The following is a 14,686-nucleotide window of genomic DNA, read 5'->3' as shown; positions in this document are numbered from 1 at the left end:
TATAAAAAAAAAATTGTATGTCTTTAAAAAAAATAAAATTCTTATTATTTTAACAATAATTTGGACAATAATATTATTATGTTTCTATCCAAAATATGTATGAAGCTGCAAATAATAGCTATTATTATTCAACAATGAAATGTGAGGTCATTTGTAATAGAATAGGATTTTTTTTCCTTTTTTTGGATGATAAAATAGGCTTTGTGCAAATCTTGTTACCGGAGGTGCTCTAATCTACCTAACAAAATATTATTTTTATTTACGTAATGACGGTCGATAACGGCTGAGGGGGAAGGTCTGTAATTTATATATTGATATAGTTATAATTTAATTATATCGGTGGTATCGGGAAAACCTTGGCAGGCGGTGTGACCCCGCCCACCTCGATAAAACGCGAACCAAACCCCTTCCTTGCCATTTCCTCCTCTCTCTCTCTCTCTCTCCGTCCATCCATTTTCCGAATTCCACCTTTTTTTTTTTATTTGCCTCTCTCACTCTCTTCCTCAGCCCTTCTCTCCTCCTTTTTCTGCTCTGGAAAGAAAGTGTTCGAACACTCTTCCATTTCTCACAAACCATTGAAATCGATTCCGAGCCTGCACGGATTTTTCGATCGGTTCCACGATAGAAGATCTCGGCGCCTTTGCGGAATCCCCCAAGGTAAATATCTTTAACTCCTCCATGCGTTTCTTTCCTTCTTACTCGACCGATTCTTTAGGATTTTAGGGGTTTCTTTCTGGATTCTTATTTCGGTTCTTGCAAAAGAATCCTCTTTTGATTTTCTTTTGTTGACGAGGTTCTTGATGTTTTTGAAGGTGTTTTATTCTCTGATCTTTTCTTTTGTTGTTGCTTTTCTTTTTGGTCCGAGATTTATGGATATAAGGTTTTGACAGGGGAATTGGTGAGGTTTCTGGGATTATAGGGGCCTTTATTGGGGCGAATTAGGGTTTTTGATAAAGGGGGTTTGTTCTTGGTGGGTTGAGTGGAAGACGAGGACTTTGGACTGATGAGAATTGATAGGGGGATGCAGAGATTGTGCTGCGTGGAGGAGAGCGTGCTGGGCTGGAAGAAGTCGTTCAGTCGAGGGATTGGCACTGGGGCGCCCAAGGTCAGAACTCGTAATAAAGGGATGACTGAGGCTTGGAGGTTTTGAGTTGTCAAGCGGTGGAATAAAAGAAGTCCAAGAGAAGGAAGGCATCAGAAGGATTAAGATTTTTGGCTGAACAAGATGACTCGTATCTTTGTCCATCGAGGTTCAGCAGGTTCTTCCTCAAATGCCAATCGCCCCCCCTCTACTTCACTGCCGCCTGCTTCAGCAGCTCAGGCTGCCTCAACTGCGAAGGAGGAGGAGCGAGACAAGGAAGTCCTTCAAGAACAAGGTGTTCTAGGTGATAGCATAGAGCAATGTGGAAGTTCTGAGGATAAATCTGTAAAGAATGATGAGCTTCTGCCCGAAATTTCCCAGGGCATCCCGATTGAAAGGGGGCCTGATCAACGTGTTGATGACAGGGTAGAATCTTTAAAAGATGATGCATTGGGTTCTGCAGTTCTGGAGGAAGAATTGGGTAGGTTTCGGGTGTCTGAGCGTTCAGATCATGATGAAAGGGTGCATTCTGGTATTGGATCTTCCCGGATTGTTGCAGGAGGTTCTTACCCTCCACCTCCTCCAGTGCCTCCTCCAAAGCCATCTGCAGCAAATATGAGCCCAAGGAGAACGGGTTTGGGGTGTTCGAATAGTGCGAGGATTGGTCCTTCCAGAAGGCCATCAGCGAGGCCTGTAGTCTCAACGCGTTCATCACCATCAGGTTCTCGGCCTTCTTCTCCCAGGTCATACGGAGAAGGCGAAGGTTACAACAGTGCTGATGAACAGAGCCCTTGTTATGTGTCCTCGTATGATGATGCAGTAAGATCTGCTCCATTACAATTTGATTGTTAACTTGGTCATCTCGCTAAATTTATCAACTGCAGTATTTATTACAATGTATAATTACTTGCTATAGATTGATGTCCTGACATCCTGATCCACTATGCTCCTTGGCAGGTTGAAATCACTATTTTCCTTCTAGGAGTTATTCTGCTTTCACACACACTTGCTGAATTTCTTTGACGCTCTAGAATATTTTTCAGTTTAAACGAATTCCATGTAGTTGAAACATACAGTTTATTTATTGCTATTTGTTTGTGTGCCTTTTATCTGGGTAAGGAAAATCCAGATGATGGTGATTGGTAAAACCAAGAGATTCGGAAGAGGGAATGCAGTTTTCTATGAAACTTGATCTAAGGCAGGGCCCCTATAATGAAACATTGAACTAGTAGCTCTGACCAATTCAATCTGGCCCATAATTTTCCATAGTCATGGTTCTTAAGTATGACAATTTGGTTCAGTATACATTCTAGAAAGACTTGGAACATAAACTTGACTATAAGAATTGAAATAAAAAAAAAGCGTCATCTCATCAATCTTGGTCAGCTTTATGTCTTGATGCCTTTCTGAGTTCAAGCTTCTTAAAAAATAGAAGTATCTGTGACTTCGATCTAATTTTGAATATTTAATATCTAATTATCCACTCTGTAACTGGGTCCAATTCTCACCATGCCTGTCTTGGGTTCATCTGCATATATTACTATTGAAGTTCATTTCTTATGATGGTTCTGATTTTTAGTCTATTTTCTCCAATATAGAGTTTAGGGTTGTTGTAGCTGCAATTTTCTCAACAAATATTCTTTATTTGTTTACTCCTCCACCTCTTTCTTTTGCAAATCATATTTTGCTACTTATGGTTCTAATTCTTTTCTTTCTTGCAGCCAGTAGAAGCAGATATTTGGGGACTTGCATTGTTAATGAAATCAATCAATTGTTGACATTACTCCATTTGGGTTCTTGTTATGAATTCTGATTACTGTTAAAGATGCCTTCTTATGGACAATTTCACTTTATTTGAGCTACTCCCATTAATTTCATTGAAATTGCACTATAAAGTCAATGAGACTTGGTAGAAACCCTATCTCCTTTTTCTTCAAGGATATATGATGTCAGTATGACGATTTTAATGGTCAATAATGGCTTGACTGGGCTCTGCTATCATATAATACCTTATTTTAAATTGTGCTACAAAGATTCATGATAATGTAAACCTTGTACAACATGAAGAATGTGTTTTGTTGTTATATCCTTTTTCATATGGGTTAGAATCATGTGAAATAAGGTAGCCAAATGAAAAAGTTGTTACGACTTTTTGGCTTTTACTATAAATAGAAAGTTTATCAAAGTACATGCCTTTAGAAGATGAAATGAAAGATGAGATTCTTCTGGGGATAATAAACATAGGTTCACGCTTTGATATCTTGAGAAAACTTGATAGGGGATATATTCCTAGTTGAAGCATATTTGGGCAGTGGTGTAGAGTTGATTGAGATTCTCCTTTTTTGCAAGAAACACGTGCACCTTGGAATTTTCACTCCATCTTTTGCAATTTGCAATCCTTGGTCTTAAATATGTTATTCATGTGGCTTCTGGCATGTTTGCTGAGCTTAGTTACTTAAAGGGAGAGTGAGTACAGAGTAAGTTTGGTTACCCATGCAGGGAAGTGGATCTCTCAGAAGTTATGTAATAAGGAAATGCTTAGGATATGGGTGTTAGATTGTAGGGGAGATTCTGGACCTGTGCTCTACCCTGAGTAAAATTTTCCTATACTAAAATTCTCCGTATTTTTGCCACATTTTAGCCACATGTCTAGAATGAAGAAGATAGTTATGAGGATAGTTATTCACTTTGATACAGATTGGTGTGCCTTGGATACCAGATGTGAGCATGTGAAGATAGGAAGAGGATATGATTGAAGGGAGAAGAGGTAAATGGAAATAGTTATGCAGAATCTATTCACAATGAAAAAAAGGCATAAGTAACCAGTATTTAGAGACAGTGTTTTAAGTGTAAATAGGCTTTGATGAGCTGCAAAAAAAGTGTATTACGTGTATAACATATGGTTTCCTTTTACTAGTATACCTATGGCACTACGGATCATTTCAACACATGCTTTGCAACATAACCTTTTTAATTGGTGAAGGGTGGGATACTAATTCTTTGGGGATGAGATCCTTCCAAACATATCACAGGGATGTTAAACTTTTCCTGAAATTTGACGCTATTACACTCTTGGGTGGAAGGAGGTCAAATGGGGTGTTGAAGGTTTTCCATTCTACCATCCTTTTCTAGTTGTTTGGTCTCTCTCTCTCTCTCTCTCCTTTGTTTTCTCTTCCTTTTTTCTGTTCAATAAAGTCTCCATTAGTTTTAAGCGATTCAGTTTAATTATTGGCTGAGATTTTCACAGGTAATCTTCTATTTGATACTAAGTTGTGGGGGATGTGTGGCAAAAATAAACTGACTGTGAAAGTGCTGGTGATAAGATGTGGAGCTGCTTCATAAGAGATAAAAGAAAGAAACTGTTCTATCTCAGATGTAAAACTATTAGTGACCCATTCCGCCATTCTTTTCTGAGTTGTTGCATGATGGAGCTCTGGCCTTTGTTCATCCATTTTTGGGCATTTTGTAGCTTTTATCTGTTGCGTTTGTCTTTTCTTGTTTCCCATCTCTGTGTTGGCTAGTTGAGGTCCAAGCTTTAGAATTTATTGGTAGGGACATGATATCATTTAACATGCGGATGTTTGATGTTTTAGCATGTAAGAAAATTATAGGTCGAAGCTTCTTCTGCAATCATTGTGAAGAGCAGATTAGTTTTGCTTAAGCAAAGGATAGCTGGATGGCCATGTGTTAGTTTTGATCTGTATTCAATTTTATTCACTCCTACTTTGCCCTTAGTTGACATCTATAGAGCTCTGGCATCTAATATATGGTTCATTTTTTTTTTCTGGTGCTTGTTCTTAGAGTGTTGTGAGGTGCTGTCCGGTATTGTCACAGCAAGGGGACCGATCAGCTAGTAGTGATGAAATTTCTACAATCTTCAGTTGCTTTTTCTTTAAATAGAAGGGATTAAATTCTATATTTAAAGCCCTTTAAGTTAAGCAAAACAGATGTTTTCTGGCCTGATTTTAGCAACAGTCCGTTGCCTTTTGATAGACAGAAGCTCTCTGAACTTTGAGTCACATTATTTGAGTTCATTGGCTGGGTTTCTCAGCTCCTTGGAAATTTGCTTTGGTTTTGAATCTGGCACCTAGCTTTATTCTAGATGTTTGTACCATTGAAAAGAAGGCTGGGATTGTGCCATTGGTTTGTAGGTTTTGCTAGACACGGGCAACATATATTTGGAATTTTGATATTGTAGTTAATGTATACATACAGCATTATCAGGCTGAGATTATCCAACAATTTATATCTATATGTCCTTTTGATAATTTATAAATGTCAGATACAAAACATGTACTTGTATTTTATCCTTTCCATCAAATGAGCTTCACTCTATATGTTTCTTACTCTTGTTATGGTTACCGAATTGATTTCCTTTTCTTGTGCTGGTGTATACTTTGGGATGTAACTGTCACATGCTTATTTTGTTTCAAGGAGCGAGAACGTCAGTTTGAACTTGAGATAAGACGAACAAAGGGATTTGAAGTTAAAAAAATGTTGGAGGATGGGAATTGTCTATTCCGTGCTGTGGCTGACCAAGTTTATGGTGATCCAGAATCGTATGATATGGCTAGGCAAATGAGCATTGATTATATGGTAAGTATTTGTACCAATCGAATGTGTTTTCTTTTGGTTGGGGAAGTGTGCATTGATTGTGGTAGATAATTGTACCAATCAAATGCTGTCTTGTGAACAGTAGTAAGCCTGCATTTTTATTAGGCATTTCAGGAATTTACTGTAGAAGTTAGTCGTTTTAGCTTTTTTTAGATATTTCCTCCTTTTAACTAGCATTATAGAGATGACCCACATGCACAAACATATACAATATGATTTGCTGTTGGCCAAATGTCATGTGACCTTGGTTTGGTAATAGTTTCCTAATTCATTTAAGCCCCAAGCAAATTGGTTTAGAATGATTTTTTTCTTGCAGTACAGTTTGCTCTAATATGAAAAGATGGGTGAGTAAGGGAAATTTACAGGAAAGATGTTCTAATAATTCCTAGATTGTTAAATCCCTTTATCATTCTTCTTCTAACTCTCTCTTATTTGTTCAGTATTGGTTCTAGCATATCTTGATGAGTGCCAACCATTTTGTTGAAAAATTTATGATAAATAATGATTAATTCTGGTTTTAGATTATATAAATTTATTTAAATAAAACCCAACTAATTTAGAAATAACAAATTGTGAGTTATGAGTTATGAGCCTGAACCAGAACCACGTGAACCAATGAGCCTGGGTAATTATTGTTTGGTATAATGCAGATTTCTTATATATAGGGAATAAGTTTATGAAAAACAAGAGGCTATGTATTTCGGTATCTAAGTTCTGACCACCAAATGACTTTATCGAGGTGTTCAAACTAAAGTTTGCCATCTCGGTACTGGATTCCGTACCGGTGCCACACTAGCACAATATCGGTATGGGATTTTTTGGTGTACCGATATTCGGTACGTCATCCGGTACTCGGTACGCCATCTGTACCGGATACCGGTACCAAACCGGTATGATACGGTATGTCCTGTACCGCCCGGTATGTGCCGGCACAACATACCATGGTTTAAACAAATCAAGAATGGTGGTCTTTTAGATCAACAATTCTTGATCATTGTTTATATCAGATCATGGTTGCACTCTTGTTTTGTTAATGCTATTTTATTGGTGGTGGTGGATTTGTAGATGTGCAATCTGCACCTTTTCCTCATGCCATTGTTGCTATCCATGCATCAATGACGAGACAATGGAATGACAAGTGACAAAAGCTGAATGGCGGACCGACCTAAGACCTTCAATATGTGATGGATTATCTGCTCTTAATGGAAGTTTAGACTGTTAGTCACTGCCTGTATTTTGTTCTTGTGATGAGCAAGTGATGTATAGTATGTGTATGGCGCCTTGCCCTTCTAGCACTTAGCACACCATATATGGAAATAAATGCACTTAGATGTATATTTGTGGCATGATAAGATACAGTAGGATTTTTTTTCCCAACAAAACTTTGCGTCTTTAGGTTATTCTTAATTGTTTTTTAGTGCAAAATAGGTATCCTGAGTACCTAAACATTCTTCTGACTCATGCCAAAGATGGATGCTGATTATAATGGTGAACAAGTCATATATGACAAGGTACAAAGTACTACCAATATATTGCCTTAAACTAATGAAGATAAAGAAAAGAAACTTAAAAGAGATAAGGACTAAGAGAGGATAAATAAAAAAACGAAAAAGGAACCAGCCCATCTGAATGACATACTCAATGTGTATAGATTTAGTTGTGTCTGAGCATCCTAGCCATGTATCAACCTGTACCGGTTTGCATCAAGATGAAGGGTTGCAATATCCTGGGTATGCATATCTACTGTCATGTCATTTGTCGTGTACACGGTGCTATGGACTCACATGTTAATTCTCGATGACCTTTCTGTTGATGGACCAATAGTGAGATACCCCTTTTTTCTGTTTACCTTGCAATTATAATTTTGTACTTGGAAATAGCAAAACTTCTCTCACAGTGGTCCGTTAGTATTGCTTATCTGAAGATATTTACTTGTGAAAATCCCTAGCTCACAGGAACAGGCGCAGATATTTTTCATTAGGGATTCTCAGTAAAGGATCTCACCATCTTCTGTTCACGGTTTCAATAAAAAACAGCTGATGCATAGATACAGATAACCAAGTAATCTTGATTTGCAAATGTACTCTGAACGTATGATTTGTGGCTCTTGCATTTTATTTAGGTTAAGTTTGATGGCAAGCTTGTATTGAAACATTGCTTTATATTTCATCCTTTGGTTATAAAAAGCTTCTGGCCACATTATCTTTCTTTTTTTTAATAAGGCAACATTGGTGATTGGCTCAAAGTTAGGTATGGTTGTTTGTATTGAAAAGTTAAGAGTGCTTCATATTTTTATTTATTTTATTCAAGTGCAGAACAGTCTGGATTAGTAACTTCAATTCAATTTTTAGAAACTATACCTCCTCGTACATGCCATCGTCACCAAGCCCTTGCCAAATCTGTTTAGGTCTTCTGATTTGGGTCTTATAAAACACATAATGATTTACTTTTTCTCATTTAATCATATTCAGCAGTTTTTATCTGAAGTCCTACATTTTTTTACTAGATACAACACTCCTAGGTTGATCATCACTTATAGTTGGAAATAAGGTTCACTAAACCGGTACTGGAGGTTGTAACAGTTGGCGACTGGTTCGGCATGGTACGGTCTGGACCGTTCCATTCCGGATGTACCAAAAGGAGGAGAGTTGGAGAGTTGGAGAGCAAGAAGGAGAGAGAGGAAAAGAGAGAGAGTCAGAGAAGGAGGGAGAGGCTGAGAGGGAGGGAGAGGGGGGGGGGGGGGGGGCTGAGAGACTGAGAGTGAGAGGGCTCGAAAGCCCTCGTCGTTGAGCTGGTTTGGCCTATTTACCGAGCCAACAGGGTGAACCATCTTGGTTCCCTGTTGGTTCAGTTCGGCATGTTCCAAACTGGGCGGTTCAGAACGGTGCAGCCAACCATGGTTGGAAATGTATTTATTGGTGACTTTATAAACACTTAGAAGGGGAGAAATGGAATAAATCTCACGATTTCTGCTGAAATCTTTATGTATAGAGAATCAACATTTCTTATATTAATTATTTTAAGCTTCCTTGCATCTTATATGTTACCATTTTGACTGAAACCAATATTCTTCTTTAATTACATTTTTTTTTGAAAATTGATTTATTTGCATCAAGGTCTGGTGTTGAATCAGTTTTTCAATTTTTGCCCTATTTTCACTATTTTAGGCAGTTCTGTCTGGCAAGATTGTACTGATGTTGCATTTTATAGCTTCTGCTTTCCTTATTATTGATTGTTAATTGGTCTTAACCCTCATTTTTGACAGCCACAGTTGGGGCCAACATCATAGGCAAATAGTCGTCAAGCATAAAAAAGTGTGTGCTGTTAATGATTTGTGAATTGTAGAATCATCATGTGGAAAGAGGAAAATGATTTATTATTTAGTGTCCGTGACATGTACTTTTGCAAATTGTAGTGAATCACAATTTTGTTTATGATTTCCCAGGAAAAAGAGAGGGATCATTTCTCTCAGTTTATAACTGAAGGATTTACATCTTACTGTAAGAGGAAAAGGCGGGACAAGGTATCTAATCTCTCTCTCTCTCTCTACACACACACACACACACACACACACACACACACACACACACACACAAAAAAAACTGACTTGTTATTTGTAAGATGCTACTGTGCGTTTTGGATTTTATATACAAAACTGACTTGTTATTTGTAAGATGCTACCGTGCGTTTTGGATTAGATTTAACATTTATGCTGCACATCACGCCTTTATGCAACCCCTATTATTCTTCCTGATACACATGTGATTTCATAAGCATAAGGTTTAGCTTAATGTGACCATGATGGCTGTAGATGAGACAGCAACCTGGTGCACCGTTAAGTTAACTAAAACTCAGACGTCACACCCAGGATGCTCTCTTTCAAGAATTGCTGAGAACAGGCATAAGTGGACCCACCACTCTGATTACAAAAGTTACAAATTGCCTAGAGATATTTGGGTAAATAAATGCACTACAAATCTCTTGGACTCTGCTTGATCATCAAAGAACCATGCATCCGGCAATTTACATTGACTCTGTTTACATGTTAGCTTAACATCTCTTTTACATATATTCTCCCAGATTACCTTAAGCCATCATTGAATAAAAGACCTAAATGTCGAGGAACTAGTTTGCTCGATTATTTCTAAAACATTTTTGATACTTTGTAACAAATATACTGTCTTGATCATTCTTTTTAGTTACAACTTTATCTATTTAAATCAATCGCATAATGATACTAAAGGTCTCACAAGATGAACATCCAATAGACTCTCTAAATTATGTTTCTTTCCCTTGGGTTGTTGTTCTCTCATAAATGACTTTCTTCGGTCTTTACACTTTGTCAGGTTGCCTTGAGCAAAAAACCTGGGAGGATTACTATAATCCTCTTCTTGTAGCTAAGCATGAATTGCAACATTTCTGACGTTGCTGTTTAAGAATGGTTGGTATCTTGAATAATCTTGAGTGGACGAAAAGGGAAGAAAGGATAGTAGGGAGAGGGAGAGATAACAAACCTTTTTTTTTATAATTTTTACTAGTTGGAGCAGAATTGGGTTGTGCAGGTGGCTGCATGGCCCTTAGCTATCTACATCACCATAGTACATGTTGCTTAAAGAGCCATATGACTGCATATCGGAGACTCATTATGCCTCAGTTCAGTTGAGTATCATCAAAATTTTATGCAGCAGCCTAGTTTCTTGTGAGATCTTGTCCCTAGAAATTTGAGTATAATCAAGTATTCTGTTTGTTTGCATTTATTATCTTCATTCATCTGTGTAATGTCACTGATGTTACTATGATCCTCTCTCATGCATGTCAAGCTTTGCTCTTAGAACATCTTGTCTAGGCTTTCTGGGCTTCAGTTTATCCTACCACGAGCTTGTCATGAGTGCTTGCAAATTAAAATGGGAATTGAATCTGGTCCAACATTAAGGGATATCATCAGTCTCATTTAGAAATGCAAAAACATATTTGGAATTATTTTTTCATCATGCTTTTATCAATGTATTATAGGGTCTTATTGATGGAAATGTTTATATCCATAGAATTATACCTCTGAACCTTAAATGATTTACTGTCTGTTTGGGAAATTCATTGATTGACTAGCTTTTAATAGGTCTATGGAAATAATGTGGAGATCCAGGCTTTTGCCGAGATGTATAATCGTCCTATTCATATATATTCATACAGCACGGGTATGATTTTTTTTTTCGGGCTATCATTTTTGTTGCCAATCTACTGCAATATTGTTTATAATCAGCTTATAATGTTGCGGTTTTATATGCAGAACCTATTAATATCTTTCAAGGAAGCTATAGCACTGATATGCCTCCCATTCGGTTAAGTTACCATCATGGCAATCATTACAATTCACTTGTTGATCCACACCGATTATCAATTGGTGCAGGCCTTGGATTTAGCTGTCTTCGTGGGGTGAGTTCTTCCAACTTACCGTCTCTTGCTGGAGCATGACAGTCTGTCTACATTGACTCGTATTATTGTCAATGTCTATCTCAAACTCGGTATTTTTTCCTTTTTCTACATGTCAATATAGAAATTAGTGGGGAATGGTTGTGCAAATTTTAACATTTTAGACTACAGATGATTGCTCTTAAGATCCTTCAACTGGCTAGATGGACTGATGTTTTACTTGCACTATCAGATTTTTGTCTGTTACACTTTGGCGTCTGTAATTATTTTGATGCTTGTCTTACAAATTCTGGTGCTTCTTCGCCTGATTGACCTCTTTTTTGTCCAATGTAGACGAACATTGGTAAGGACCAGGTGAAGGCTGCTATCAAAGCCCAGCAAGACCAGCAGATTAATAATGTAAGCGATATTTCTCTGAGTTTGCTTTGCTATCTATTCTTTGTTGTGCTAGCGATGTTTGTTTAGAAGCACATGTTTGACTACTTTGTATTGTTCAAAATGAATATATGGCAAGTTGCTTTTTAGGCGAAGCTTCTAAATCTTTTTGATCTAAATCTTACTATTCTCTTCAAGCTTATCTCATATCAGTTGTTCACCAAATTTCTCCATCTGCATCTAGGTATTGCTTTTAAATTACCTTATGCTGTGTTTGGATGGTCTTTCCCTATAAATGATATGACATGACTTGTGAACGTTCCAGATTTAGAATTCATTTTACTTGCAGCCGTTAACTTAATGATTAACTAGCCATTTTATTACATCATTGGTATTGAATATTTGATGCTTCTGATTCTTCCCCCCTTTTTTACCAGTCCTGATTAAATCCTTCTTTTAGTTCCTTACCATGTTCTGTTTTTGAGATAAGCGTTTACGAGTACTTTAGATCATTATGCTTGGAAATGGAGGAAACAGGATAATGGCTAGATCATAATTACTTAATTCACTAAAGCAGAAGTAAATTGTGAATTGTTACACTGACTGGTTCATAGTGCAGTTTGGTGGATTAAAAAATATTAGTGCATTAAATTCACTTGAGTCCTATATTTAGTTAGTCTCCTTGTATAGCTCCAAACTCTCCTAACAACTATATTATCCCTTAGTGCATATATCTCAAACAAATCCTAGCCAACTTATCAGCAAAATTTCATAAACCAAAATATAATAGATAATGTAAACAAAAAAAATTCTCATCCTACTCAAGGAACCAATACACTAAGGAAGAGTGGTAGCATAATTAAGAATATGAACCAGAACTGAGCGAACTGATCAGGCTCTATATATAGCCAGTCATGCCAATCATAAATCCAATGTTGTAATATGTTGACAATCCATGTATGTAGTCCATGTAACACATATGTGAGTGAGATTATAATGTTGACTGCTCTTTTTAACTTCAGCTACAATGAGATATTCTCCTCTATATCAAATGTATTACTTTTTGTTCTTTGACTGCCCTGATGGTTGATTTTTCTACTTAATGGATGTGAATAAGGCCTTCTATCATAACATGCTATATGACATCTATGTCCTGTCCTTGGAATTTTTGGCCCAGTTGTGTGGGATAATTATATATGTTGGAGTCTCTGCCATGCTATCCTCAGTATATGCAGAATAAGATGCAAGCTATTAGCTTCTCTGCTGGTGTGCTGAGGCCAATTATGATGTGCATTGAACATCATCGTAATGGTTATTTAGCTTTGAAGCTCAGCCTTTTTAACCTGGTGATCATGTTTACCATTTTATCTCCCCTTATTGTAGTAACTGCAATGCTATTTGGATAGCTGAAAATTTAGGTTGGGCGCACATCTGCAAGGCTCACGTAGCACAACTCACATATATGTTGCAGCCCATCCATCTCTTTTGGAGTCATAATATCCATGTACTTGTTTAACATGGTGATGAAAGTAATTTACAAGGACATATTCTTAAATTGTTGAATCTTGTTTTCAGAAAGTAATAGCATCTTGACATGATGTTTGTTTTGTTGAGTTGGAACTCGGTAATATATTTGATACCATCGTTGATAGCCTGACTAATTCCTCATGAACAAACACCCTAATGGCAGGCCCTTCTAGCTGAGGGGCGTTTTTACTCTGATCTGGAGCTGACTGAGAAGGAAATAGAGCGGATGGTTATGGAAGCTTCACGAGCTGAATATCTGGCTGAGGAGAAGATGAAACAACAGCTTGCTTTCAGAGAATCTTCCACGTCAGGAGCAGAACCATCATCTTCTGGAGCAAGTATGTTCTTTTTGGACCACACTTCTACCAAGTTTTCAGTTGCTTTTCAGATGCTAAATTATATATATCTTTGCTATGGTGAGTCTAAAGCGATTCTAACATTCATTTGATTGAACAGCAGCTGGGATGGGGTCATCCCAAGCAGTTTTGGAGGGTGGAAGTGAAAAGGCACCGTCATCTGACATGATCCTCACCAGCAGCATGCAGGTGGTCCTATCAATGGGTTTCGGCTATATGCAAGTTATCGAAGCTTACGGCATCTTTGGTGATGATGTGGATTCCATGATCTGCTACCTGCTGGAGATGGGAGGTACTGGTGCGTTACCTGGTGGTAGCAATCGACGCAAAGGAAAAGCAGCAGAGTGAACCTTGGACCAGAGAGAAATGTTTAGATAACATTAATAAAGTTAAACATGTAAAAAAGCATTGCTTTCTTAGGGTGATAATGTTCCGATACTCAACAAAATGAGTTCAATAAATGCTAACCTGGACTTTCAGATGCCTATGATGTTCCTCGCTTTGGGTTTGCATGATCATCATTCAACGAACGTGCCTTAGGGCTCAAAAGGTTCAGCCCTTGCTTTAATTATATCTTTTCAAAAAAACGAAGCAAGCTATTTATGGATAGCAGAACAACTGCTTGAATAGAGAGTTAGGGTGAAACAAGATTTTCCAGGGAGCAAAGATGGTGTTCAATGAAGTTGGTTCTTTCTTATTGCAAGCCTCATCCTTTGTTTCTGAGCAAAATCTTCTATTGATCTGTGAGGAACTTGTATCATCTGATTAAAGCTTTTGTTGTCTGTCGGATCAGTTTTGGATGGTGTTCTTGGTAGCGTATTTTATTTTGAATCGCTTTCTTGTCGCACGCTGCCTCAAAACTCCCTCCTTCCACTTTGGTATTCGCAGGCTGTTAAAATTATCAATAGGATTTTGTGGTAGTTCAAATTTGGGCATCCAAGCAGCTCAGCTACCATACTTCGCGCATCACAGGGACATTGGCTCGACTGTGCGACTGTCGAAGAGGACAACCATTCGCCACCATGGTTCTTGCCGCCTGTCTCTCTCTGATGTCGGGCCCAGCTACTCGCCATGATGGGAGTTGCAACCTGGTCCTCTGGGTTCCCGGGTGTCTTTCAATCTTTTCACGAGTGCCGACACGAGCTCTGCCTTTTGGCGAGATGAAACTGTTTTGATCGTCCTTCAAGCAGGCCTGTATCTCAATTATTTATCTTTTCTAATTCCTGTAATATTTTAGGAAAGTGAGAAAGGGCCTCAATAGATACAAGGGCGTCAATCGGTTGAGTTGGTAAGTATATCGACA

General features: G+C 37.8%; 1 protein-coding gene across 3 annotated transcripts; it reads left to right on the top strand.

Annotated features, from left to right (window-relative positions):
- Positions 1-340: 340 nt before the first annotated feature.
- LOC103699095 (OVARIAN TUMOR DOMAIN-containing deubiquitinating enzyme 6-like) lies at positions 341-13,868 on the top strand. 3 transcript variants are annotated; one of them, XM_039133293.3, is made up of 9 exons: positions 341-657; positions 891-1,900; positions 5,516-5,677; positions 9,141-9,218; positions 10,812-10,890; positions 10,983-11,128; positions 11,459-11,524; positions 13,191-13,365; positions 13,484-13,868. In XM_039133293.3, exons 2-9 carry the CDS (start codon positions 1,226-1,228, stop codon positions 13,729-13,731), a joined length of 1,629 nt encoding a protein of 542 aa, XP_038989221.1. In that variant the 5' UTR covers positions 341-657; positions 891-1,225; the 3' UTR covers positions 13,732-13,868. The 3 variants fall into 3 exon arrangements, with proteins under 3 accessions (XP_038989221.1, XP_038989225.1, XP_038989222.1); XM_039133297.3 differs by having other exon boundaries at positions 422-657; positions 13,487-13,868; XM_039133294.3 differs by having other exon boundaries at positions 441-657; positions 881-1,900.
- The last annotated feature ends 818 nt before the right edge of the window (positions 13,869-14,686 follow it).

Source organism: Phoenix dactylifera, chromosome 4 (genome assembly GCF_051530095.1).
Source record: "Phoenix dactylifera cultivar Ajwa chromosome 4, Ajwa_hap1_PhDact_Kaust_v1.1, whole genome shotgun sequence".
Classification (NCBI taxonomy): Eukaryota; Viridiplantae; Streptophyta; class Magnoliopsida; order Arecales; family Arecaceae; genus Phoenix; species Phoenix dactylifera.
Note: the sequence above shows the minus strand (reverse complement) of the source record. Positions and strands in the feature narration are given on the sequence as shown.